At 37.1% G+C, this 12,520-nt stretch overlaps 1 protein-coding gene across 4 annotated transcripts in view; it reads right to left on the bottom strand.

Annotated features, from left to right (window-relative positions):
- HEPH (hephaestin) overlaps positions 1-12,520 on the bottom strand; it is a 105,342-nt gene that overhangs the window by 8,617 nt on the left and 84,205 nt on the right. For 2 of the 4 annotated variants that reach the window (XM_054472995.1, XM_054472996.1), the window contains exons 16-17: positions 3,620-3,726; positions 2,434-2,659 (exon numbers count right to left, since the gene is read on the bottom strand). The exons of the other annotated variants lie outside the window; for them this stretch is intronic. In XM_054472995.1, the coding sequence (XP_054328970.1) occupies positions 2,434-2,659; positions 3,620-3,726 (333 nt within the window). The remainder of the gene's footprint in view (positions 1-2,433; positions 2,660-3,619; positions 3,727-12,520) is intronic. 4 annotated transcript variants of the gene reach the window in all.

Below are 12,520 nucleotides of genomic sequence, written 5' to 3'. Positions count from 1 at the left end.
TATCTTAGGCCTAATCTTTTTTACTGAAGATAGCAATGGGCTTCTAATTTGTCTCATCTTTTTTCCATCTGTCCCTCTTCAAGGTATCTTCTTACATTGATATTATCAGAATTATCTCTCTAAGTGACTGAATCTGATGACATCATTCTGCTGCTTAAAATATTTTAATTACTCTCTCCTGCTCCAAAGAGCAAGTCCATGGATCCTTACTTCACCCAACAAGATCCTTCAAAATATAACTCCAAACCACCTTCCTAGACTCATCTCCCACTACCCAACACATTTATTCCAGTTGGGGTGATTTCTTCACCATCCCTCAAATGGTCCATGCATGTTCTTTGTGTCCTTGTGTTTCTAAGATTCCCTACTAGAAATCCTGCCTTCTTTTACCCATTTTTTAAAGCCCAGTCAAATCTTCACTCACCCAGAAAGACTTTCCTGATCTCCTAGTTCCTCTCCATACCTCTCATTCCCTGCAGCCCCTTCTACCTGTGATCTCCTCCAGTATTGTCTGCATGACTCATTGAAACTCATAAGAAATTGTCTTCTACATTTACCTGTCTTTTCATGCGTGAAAGCTTACATCCCCAATTAGACTATAGGTTCCTAATATGCAGGAAAGAATGTATGTATACACTGCATTACTATAGCCTCCTTGTATTTTTTCAGAACACCCAGTAGACAGCTGAGCCTACAATAAATGTTAAAAAAAAGACCTGCCACATTCATGGGATTAATAACATTAATGCATAGAATTAATAATGATATTAATGCATAGAATTAATAATGATATTAATGCATGGGTCTCTTCCCAGGCCACATCCTATGCTCCAAGGACATCAAACTACTCATTGTTATAATAATTCACACTTCCAGGACTTTTCCTTGGACAATTTTCCCCCACTTCTCATGTTCTTACAGAGGGAAGATAATTTCCACTTTATTACCCAAGAGAGGAAGCAATCATTTATAATCTGTCTCTATGTCTACCTCTACCAAATTGTGGATTTCAGAGAGGAAACTAAACATGATCAACTCAGCCTCTTATTGATCTTTTGTCTCCCTCATCAATCAGGCCACAGAAATGGGCAATAGCCGATTCATTATTTCACTATGGGGTATGATTCTCCCTCTGCCAAAGAGGAGAGTATTGCTGCCCGTCTATGTCAATGACAAGGTGGAAATGTCTATCTGTTGCCAGAGAAGTGTTAGTAAGCCCATTTAGTTGTAGAACTGAAACCAATTTTTCAATTAGCCTTCTTAGTAATAAGATTCACATTTGATCTTAAGCATCTCTCTTTCTCAGTTGGTTCAGGAACCTGAAAAGGAAGAGAGGGATGTTATTTATTTACCCCTCAGATGCAAATATCTCCAGGGCTAGCACTCAGAAACTGCTTAACAAATACCTGCTAGATGGTAGGTAGGTAGATTTATACCTGAAGAGTGTGGATAGACATATAAGCAAACAGAAGAAAGTAAGCATTAGCCAAACCCCTGCATTAACAGGACCTAACTGTGTCCTCTTTCCCTTTTTGTCCTGGGCCATTTCTCTGATTTGACAGGTGCTAAAATGTCTGCCTTGTGAAGTCTGTGAATCATCTGTTCTAATGTGAATCATTCATCACTCCATCAAGGAGAAATAGCTAAAATCTGTGGGATAATAATACATGACTTTTTAGTTCCATTAGAATCACTATCAAAGATACTCCTCATTCTCAGATCAAAGAAATCTTGGGCTAGAAGGAATAGTGAGAGATCACTTCATTATATTGCACTTATGCTCTTCCCTCTTTCTCTTGTTTTTGAAAAGCTACACAGATCTCTCAAACAAAGGAAGGCTTTGATACACAATTTCTCTCCAAAATCCATTCAAGTACCAAAAAGTTCTTCCTTGTATCTGACATAAATCCAGTATGCTTCTCACTGAGGCTCTCTTCAATTCTTCCATCTATAAATTGAAACTCTTTTAAAAAGAGACTAAGATACAAGCTTTCATCTGGCTGTATTGGAATCCATTGAGATAACAGATCCCAAATTTAGAGTGGCAAATAAATAAGATGATATTGGGAGACTAAATTCAGGGTTTTAAAATAGAGGGGCACTAAGCAGCCAGCTTGACAAGTACATTGAAGGTCATACATGTCCATTTTGCCTTCTCTAATATGTTAAAATTTTCTGGTATCACCATGGCAACTTTACAGAGTCAACTTCCTGCTTTCTGGGCACACAATCTAACCTGGACCACATATCTGCCTTTGTATATGTAAATGTACAATAATAGGAAATGCTTCTTGTAACTCATCCCCATTTCACCTTCCGATGTTTGTGTCCTCTCTGGGATTATGTTCCGTTAGGTAGCAATAGGCCTATTAAATATCCCCATGTAACCAGTAGGGACTGCTTTGGAACAAGAGTAGGGTTTTTACTACTGACCATGCATTTTATTGCTCTCCAAGAAAGTTTCATCCTGTAGGTTAATACTGCCTGGATCCTGGGACCCATGGGTTGCCACATTTTCCTCCAAATACCAAGACTTATTTTCATCAAAAATCAAAAACAACAATGCAAATTCCCGGTCCATGTCACTCCGTCCTCCATGGGGCTCCAGGATGCCCTTTTGGCAGATAACCAAGGGCCCCACCAGGCCACTATACATGTCCTGAGGAAGGGAGGAAGTGGGAGAGAGAGAAAGAGATGGAGTTGTTTCTGGGTAGCAGTACTCCGCAGGGAGCCAGCTTCTCATACAAGCCCACTGTGCCTCTCCGCATTTCCTCATATCTTACATTTATAAGTACCCCACTATGTTATTTGAATTCATTCTAACAATTATCTTGGGACTTAGTTAAGATGCACTATCTGACCTATGCTTTATCTAGGCTAAACTATTTATTGACCTCTTAGCCTACAAAGCATTTTTACAACGTAGTGTCTTTTTTGTGCTGTTTCCTCTGCCTGCAGTACCCTCCCCACCATCATATCCCTTATCTGATGGCATAATGTGACTCAGATTTTAAGGCCGAGAGTACATGCACCTCCCATTGTGATGCCTTCTCCAGGTTCCCTCTTGCTCAACTAGACCATATTCTTTGAAGGTGTGAAATGTATCTTAAATTTATATCATCCAAAGCACCAAGTAAAATGCCTAAAATGTGGTAGGCACTCAATAAATGATTACTAATGGCTGGCTGTAGATGGATGGCTAGATCGATAAATCCATTTTCCAGATGAGAAAACAGAGGCAGAATGACTTATTTAAGGTCACTCTAAAAGCATGCTATAACCAAATTTGGGACTAGAACCTTAATCTCTGTACAACCAATCCCAGGTTTCTTTTGTGTTTTTTGTTTGTTTGTGTGTTTGTTTTTTTTGTAATGAGAACACGTTGCTTTATAGGATCCAAAATGAAAAGATAAGGAAGAAAATCTTCATGACAAATATCTGGTGCTACCCATTCCCTTCATCCCTCCTCCTGTCTATTAAAATAAGTCCAGCTTTTGAGGAATGTTCCTCAAATTCTAGGCTCTAGAATCTCAGGAGTAAGCTTCTTACTACACCTGGTTAATAGCTTCTTTTTGCCAGGGAGTTTGACCCACCTCCAGGTAGCTAATCTTGCATTTACCTTGATGGGATCCACTGCAGAATAATAGATCCAGGAAACACAAGCAGAGTCATTGGGCCCAGGGCCAGATCTCTCTGGGATGTTCCACTGATAAGTGAGCACCTCACCTAGAAGTGTAACAAGGAACCTCCAGTTGCACCGGGTCAGAAATTTCTCTCAACTCCCAGGTCTCCCCAAGAGGCAGTGGTGGGTGAATCCCATCTTCTTTAAGATCGTTCTTCATCATTACTCCATCATTTTATTTTTGTGACCTTGCTCTTCTCCCTCCTGGGACACCCTCAACCTTTCTTTTCTACTTTCCCTAGCCTCAAAGGCCCAGGTCCAATCCTCTAGTAAGGCAGCCTTGCTACTTTTTTTCTCTGCTTTTAATATCATCTTTTTCTTTGCAGGGAGGGGGTGGGGTGGGGTGCTCTGCTTTGGTTTATTTTTTCCAGCTGCTATATCTTAAATACAGTTGTTTGCACAAAGTTCTGTCTCAGTTCTCTTCTCTTTTTCCATACTCTCTCCTTGGAACCTTTAGTCACCTTTCTGACGTCAACTATGATCTGTGCATCGATGACTCTTAAATACTTAGTTCCAGCCAGACTCCCCTTGTTACTAAGCTCCAACTCCGAATATTCAATTAGATGCTGAATGTCTTTTAAAGATTGTCCTGACAGCACCAGGAAAACAGATTGTATGAACTCACCTCCCTCCTTTGAAAAACCACCATGTTTCCCAATCTGTGCTCTCAGTATCTATCTAGAAATAACATTATCACTCTTTTACTTACTCAGACTCAAAACTTTAATCTTTATTTCTTCACTTTCGTAATTCAACATCTAACCAAATGGCAGGTCTTATTGATTCTACCTCTACACTATATTTTAGAACCATCCTCTTCTTTCAATTATCATTTACTCTTGCCCTAGTTTAGACCCTTGTTTTCTTAACTCAACCATTACAAAGCTTCCTAACATGTTTCTCTGCCTCCCGCCTTGCCCTCTCCAATTCATCTTCCAAATAATTCTACATTAATCTTTTCTAACAACTTTATTGAGATGTAATTTGTGTGCCATACAATTCACCCTTTTAAAATGTTCAATTCAATGTTTTTAGTATATTACCAGAACTTTGTAACCACCACGATTCATTTTACATTTCATTACCACCAAAAAACTCCTGTACTCTCCACATCCCCTAATCCACCCATCCACCCCTGCCCCACCCCACCCAAGGTAATCAATATTCTACTTTCTGTCTCTATAGACTTGTCCATTAGGGGCATTCCATAGATATTGAATTATATCATACATTTTATTTTGTGACTGAATTTTTTTTATTTAATATGTTTTCATTGTCCACCCACTTTGTAGCACATATCAATACTTAATTGTGTTTATTGACAAATAATATTCCATTGAATAGATACACCACATTTTATTCATTCATTCTTCAGTTGATGAACATTTGGGTCATTTCCACTTTTTAGTTATTATGAATAGTGCTGCTATCAGCATTTGTGTATAAGTTTTTATGTGGATATATGTTTTCATTTATTCCTGAGTTATATGGTAATGCTATGTTTTAACCACTTAAAGAATTGCCAAACTGCTTTCCAAAGCACCTGCACCATTTTGCATTCTCACCAGCAACATATTAGGGTTCCAATTCCTCAACATCTGCATGAAAATTAGTTATTGTCTGCTTTTAAAAATCTTTTATTTTAGTTATCCTAGCATGTGAAAAGTGTTATCTCACTACAGTTTTGATTTCCATTTATCTGATGGCTAACCATGTTGAGCATCTTCTCTTGTGCTTAATATCCATTTTAACATCTTCTTGGGAGCAATGTTTATTCAAATCCTTTGCCCATTTTAAATTGGGTTATGGGTTTTTTGATAATAGCATTGTCAAATAACAATGACATCAAGCAATAGTTCCTTATGAATTCTGGATACAAGTCCCTTATCAGATATATGATTGTCAAATTGTTTCACATCCTGTGGATTGTGTTTTCACTTTTTTATGGTGTCCTTTAAAGCATATTTTAAATTTTAAGGTATTTCAATTTATTTGTTCACTTGTGCTTTTAGTGTTGTATATAAGAAATTATTGCCTAATCCAAGGTTATGAAGGTTTGCTCCTTTGTTTTCTTCTAAAAGTTTTATAGCTTTAGCTTTTATATTTAGGTCTTTGATCCATTTTGTGTTGATTTTTCTGTATGTTGTGAGTTAGAGGTCCAATTTCATAGTTTTGTATGTGGATATCCAATTGCCTCAGCACAATTTATTGAAAAGACTATTTTTTTCCATTGAAAGGTCTTGGCACTTTTGTTGAAAATCAATTGACCAAAAATGAGAGGGTTTATTTCTGGATCTTCAATTCTATTCTATTGATCTATCTGTCTATCCTTATGCCAATGCCACACAATCTTGAATTCTATGCTTTGTAGTAAGTTTAGAAACCAGTAAGTATGAGTTCTCCAACTTTGTTCTTCTTTTTTAACATTGTTTTGGCTATGCCATATTAGTCTTTCCAAAATCTTTCTTTGTTCATGTCATACCTTTTATCAAAGGCCTGTAATGGCTCCCTAATATTCAAATAATAAATTTCAAAAATTTCCCCATCAGCTAAGCCCTCTCTAACTCAGCCCTGGCCTGCCTTTTCAGCCATATCTCTTACTCTTTCTAGTTCTGCAAAATATATACTGGTCAAACCTAACTACTTGCTCACCTCTGGGCATACCTCATACTTTCACAGCTCTGTATCTTTTGTCATGTTGTTCTGTTTACATGAACTTCTCTCCAACCTCTCCATCGAGTTCAAGACTTATTCAACTACCTTCTTGGCACCTCCATTTGTCTAATTTTTATCTCAGACTCAACATATTAAAAATAAATATTTGACTTTTCCCTCAAACCTTCTCCTCTTCAGTCTTCCTTATCTCAATAGATAGTGCAACCACTTATGTAAACCAAAAACTCAAGAGTTGTCTTTGACTATTATCACTCCCTCACATCTCATATCTATCATCAAAATTCTGAGGGATCTACCTGAAAAGTATATCTCATATTATCCACTTCTACCCATCTCCACAGCTAACACCATAGTCTGTGCCATTATCTTCTGTCACCTGAAAAACTACAATAGCCACCTATCTTGTTCCTCTCATAACATATGCTTCACATAACAACAAATGTAACCTTTTAAAGTACAAAGTAAACCATGCCACATCTCTGCAACAGCTCCTCACTGTGAGTAAAACTAAATAAAAATCCCCTACCATGGCTTGCAAGACTCTACATGATCTTACTTATCCTTCTTTATATCTACAAACTCATTTCTTATTATTCTTCATCATTCTCAGCATGCTACAGCCACACTGTCTTCTTATTATTCCTTAAATACACTGAGATCATTCCTGTCTCAAGGTATTTACACTTGCAGTTGAAGCTGTCCTGTAACTTTCTTAATATGGCTGATTTCTATGGTACATTCAAGAATCAGCCTAAATATAATTTCCTCAGAGAGCGCTGGACAGACCATAGTAGTCAAGGTTTCACTCTTGTATCCAAAATACATAAAGAACTCTTAAATTTTAACAAAATAAAAACAACCCAATTAAAAATAGGCAAAAAAATTGAACTGACATTTCACAACACAAGATATAAGAATGACAAATAAACATATGATAGATGTTAAACATTATTAGCCATTTAGCAAATGCAAGTCAAAATTACAATGAGATATCATTACACACCTGTCACAATGGCCTTTAAAAATCAGTGATAACACCAAATGCTGGCAAGGATGTGGAACAACTGAATCACTCACACTTTGCTGATGGGAATGTAAAATGGTTCAGACACTCTGGAAAAAAGTTTGGCAGTTCCTTATAAAGTTAAATATCCCCTTACTATATAATCCAGAAGTCCTAGTTCTAGGTATCCACCATAGAGAAATGTGAATGATGTTCACATAAAAGCTTCTACACAGCACCTGTAATCCCAGGCCAAGGTGGATGGATCACTTGAGGTCAGGAGTTTGAGACCAGCCTGGCCAACATGGCAAAACCTATCTCTGCTAAAAATACAAAAATTAGCTTAGTGTGGTGGTGGGCACCTGTAATCCCAGCTACTTGGGAGGCTGATGTATGAGAGTCACTTGAACCTGGGGGGAGAGGTTGCAGTTTGCCAAGATTGTGCCACTAAACTCCAGCCTAAGTGACAGACCGAGACTCTGCCTCAATCAATCAATCAATCAATGCCTCTATACAGATAGTCATAGTAATTTTATTAATAAGAGCTAATAACTGGATAAAATCTAAATTCCCTTTAACTGTGAAAAGTTGTACAAAATGTACATTCATACCATGGAATACTACTCAGCAATAAAAAATAGTAAACTATTGACACATACAACAACTTAGATGAATCTCCAGAGAATTATGCTGAGTGAAAAAGGTTAATCCTGAAGTATTGCATACTGTATTATTCCATTTATATACATAAATATATTCCATTTATATGTAGATATCACTTATATAAATCAAAGAATATATATACATATATACGCATATTTTTTCTAGGAAAGATGTGACAATAGGAATTGAGAACAGATCAGTGGTTCAAAGAGGGTGGGGATAGCAAGAAAGTAACTGCTCTAATTCCTAATTGCAGTGGTGATTATATTAATCTATATGTGTGTTAAAATTCATACAACTGTACATCAAAAAAGTCAATTATACTGTAAGACTTAAACAACTACAGGAGTTTAGAGGTATTAATCACCGGAGAAAGTGTTATAGAAGAGTTTAGGCTTGGTCTGAATCTCAAAGAATGAGGAGAGCTTAAAGAAGAGTCAGAGGTGAAAGCATGCAATTTTTTTTCACTCACACAGTCAACAAAGCTGTATTGAACACATACTACATGTTGAGCGTTGGAAAGAGTCATCAACAAAACAACATAGTGCCTGTCCTCTTAGAATCTAGTCAGGAGAGGAAACAATATACAAGTAAACCAACAAAAAAACCATGTAGAATTACAAGCTGGGATAAGTGCTATGTCCTTGTGAAGATCCCTACTCTCCTCTACCTTTTTTAATCAGGTCCCTCCTGACTCCATCCTTTTCCGTATCTGGTCCAAATTCCCTCACTGCCATGGTCAGCATTTGAACTACTCTTTTACAAATATCCTGCACTCTCATGTCTTCTTGCCTGTTACTCTATTCTACACAATGCATCCCCTTCACCACTCCCACCCCATAACTTCCTGTAAATCAGTGGTCCTCAAAGTTTATTGCTTCCACCAGCAGCATCAGAATCCACTTAGCAATTTGTAGAAATGCAAATTGTTGGGAATCTCTCCACACCTGAAGATTCAGAAACTCTGAGTGTGGGCTCAGCAACCTATGGGCAACTTAACAATCCCTCCAAGTGATTCTCATGTCCACTAAAGTTGGGTACCACTAACCTCCCTAGGTGTATCTTGCAATCTGCCTTCTCTGATCTTAGACTGTGATGTGCTGAACACAGCTTGAGAAAACTGTACAGCCTTCTGTAGTGCTGCTTCTTCAAATTTCTGTTTTCCAGTCTCAATTCTGTCCTCAGTGCTATTTGGTTCAATGGCTTCCAATCTTGTTCCTCTGGGTGACAAGTCCAAACTTTCACTGCACTCCTCAAGCCTCATTTGTTCCTTACCTCCTCACTCTCAACAACTGAATTCAACTCAAATTTCACAGAATAAGAATATTGGCAAAAACTTGCATAGCACTTAAAATACATTAATTCAAAATCCCTATGAGACAGATATTACTATTAATTCCATTGTATATATGAAATAACTAAGGCTTCAGCTCATAGATATTATATCACTTTCTGAAGATCACACATCATAGCTGAAATTTGAGCCCATGCAGTCTATCTTGAAAATTCCTTTTACCACTACTCTACAAAGGCTCTCATCCTTTAAAATTCCATTCCTTATCCACATCTACCAAGCCCTTGAGCCTCAGAGGGGGAAGTGTTCCTACTCCAATTCAAGGTTCATACTTTCTCCCATTTCTTGCCAGATTTGAATTTCCTCTTCCTCCTCCTGGGTCTTCTACTTCTCCTCTACTTGTTCCTTTCCCCATGTAAACCATGCTCAAGTCTCTCCTTTCTCTCTCCTGTGACCCTCAAGCTACTGCTCTCCCTTGTTCTATTTGTCTTCTTCAACAGCTAAGCATTTTTAAAGTCCTGCCAACATCTACTTTCTTTACTTCCTCACCTCCTGTACACTCCTTAATGAGTCTTTCTTCATGTCAAAAAAAAAAAAAAAAAAACCTGCTGACACCTTGATTTTGGAATTCTGGCCTCCAGAATTCAGACAATACATTTCTGTTGTTTAAGTCAGTCAGTTTATGGTACTTCATAATGGCAGCCCTAGTAAACTAATACAACCTCCAACAACTTTCATACTATCTGATGTAGTTTGAATTTTTGTCCCCTCTAAATATCATGTTGAAACTTGATCCCCAGTGTTGGAGGTGCTGCCTAGTGGGAGGTGTTTGGGTCATAGGAGCAGATCCTTCATGAATGGCTTGGTGCTGTCCTCTCAGCAATGAGTGAGTTCTTGTTCTACTACTTCATACAAGAGCTGATTGTTTGAAAGATCATGGCAACCCTCCTCCCTTTCTCTCTTGCTCCCTCTCTCATCATGTAACACGCTTGCTCCCCCTTCACCTTCCATTATAATTGAAAGCTTTCTTGGGCTTTCAGTAGAAGCAGATGCTGGTGTCATGCTTCTTACATAGCATGAAGAACCGTAAGCCAAATAAACCTCCTTTATTTATAAATGACCCAGCTTCAGGTAATCCTTTTTAACATGCAAAATGGACTAAGACACTGTCAAAAGAAATAGATAATTTAAGTCCTTTCTTTCTTTCCTGACCTTGTGCCTCATTCCTGAAAGCTTAGCTAAAACAATATGCTAACACACAGTCACCCGAAAATATGCAAATGTTTGATACCATGAAGGTGTCTCCAGCAACTGCTCAGAAACCTCCTCTCTTAGCTCTTGATGCTCTCTTATTCTGATTCGAGTCTCTTTCTCCACTTCACTTTTGCATGTTAGGTCCATCTCCCATTGCAGCTTGGCTCCTGTACTTTAGAATCCAGCTTTTACAATTGAATGAATGGAACTAGAAATGCCTGACCACTTCCATTTTCACTGAAGGTCCCAAACCTGACATCATATCTTCATTTGCTCTGAGCTACTTCTTTATTTAATGTGTTCCAACCTAAGAAGTTTGCCATGTGAAGTTTATGAATCATCTGCTGTAATGTCAAGCATCCATCTCCTCATTAAGGAAAAGTATCTAAAACCTGTGGAGCAATACGATACTGAGTCAGGCTGCATTAGAGTAAACGTTACAGTTACGTTTTGTTTACAGATTAAAAAAATCTTTTGTTCATTCTTTCAAGAATCAGAGGTTAATTAAAGAAAGTGAGTTCCAAACCATATCTCCTCTGGCACTTGGCACATTGGGCTGTCTTCAAAAACCTTCTAGTTATAGCATCTCAAAACAACATCCGAGCCAGTCTGCCTAGCTGGTCACCCAGATGAAGACTTCCTAGCTGTTCAAGGGTGAGGAATGGAAATAAGGATGGGATTCAGACATTATTCTCACCCTTTGCACTATCTGACCGCTTAGACCACCCTTTTCTTAAAACTCTATTTGACTTCCAAACACCATTGCCTCCTGTTTCACTCACCAATCTTGCATTCCCCTTTCATTGCTTTATTTTTCTCTACTCATCTCTCTCTTTTTATTTTAAAATAAAGATAACAAATAACAATTTTTTAGTTATTAAAGTAATATATTTATATGAAAGTATATGCAAATACAGAGAAAGAAGTCTAAATGGAAACGCACCAAACCAATAAGATGAGCTACCTCTGGGAAGAAAACTGAGATTGAAAGAAAACCAAAGCGACTTCTGTTTATCTGTACCATCTGAATATTTTATAATGAGAATGCATTCATGTATTAGTTCCATGATTAAAAATATATTTTAAAAATATACACAACTAAATCATGTTCAATGGTGAATATTTTGAAAACTATGAAAAGCATAGAAAGGAAAATTAGTCACTATAATTCCATTGTGTAGAAATCAGTACTTTTTTATATTTAAGGGCATTTTCTTTTGTGGCATATAAGTATATGTAGATGGGTAGGGATATGTATAGGTACACATATGAATATTTTCTTATTTTATAAAATTGAGATTATCTTTTTAATATGGTTTGGAGCCTGACTTATTTTTCATTTAATTTTAGATCATCAGCACTTTCCAGTCTTATCAAAATACTTCAAAAACATGATTTTAATGGCTATATAAACTCTGAATTTTATAGACTTGCCATAATTAATTTGACTGTTTTCACCTTTGGGCATTTGGGTTGCATTCATCTTTTTTCTATTACGGATAATGTTGTACTATATAGCCTTGTACATAAATCATTGAATATATCTATGATTACTTCCTTAGGATGAATTTCTAGAAGTGGAATTAAAAAATCAAAGGGGATGAAAATGTTTAGTGATATTAATACACATCGTCAATCTCCATTCTGAAATGTTACCCCAATGTAAACTTTCAAGAGTAGTGCACATTACACTGTATCCTCAGTAACAGGATACTATAATTTTTTAAAATCTTTGCCAAATTGAAAATCAAAAGACATAAAAAAGATACAACAAAAAAACAAGAAAATTGATTTTTCTTGGAATTCATTATCTGAAACCTCACGTGGGTCCTCTATACTGTTCATCAGTCTTATTCCATTTCTCAGAAAAGTTTGTTTCTCTACCCTTTGAATCAACAATTTCATACATTTTTTCCTTTTCTTCAAACCTCCTACACCAGCGCACCCA

The sequence above is a fragment of the Pongo pygmaeus genome, chromosome X (assembly GCF_028885625.2).
Source record: "Pongo pygmaeus isolate AG05252 chromosome X, NHGRI_mPonPyg2-v2.0_pri, whole genome shotgun sequence".
Taxonomy (NCBI): domain Eukaryota; kingdom Metazoa; phylum Chordata; class Mammalia; order Primates; family Hominidae; genus Pongo; species Pongo pygmaeus.
The sequence above is the reverse complement of the archived record's forward strand: the minus strand, read 5'-3'. Positions and strand labels throughout refer to the sequence as shown.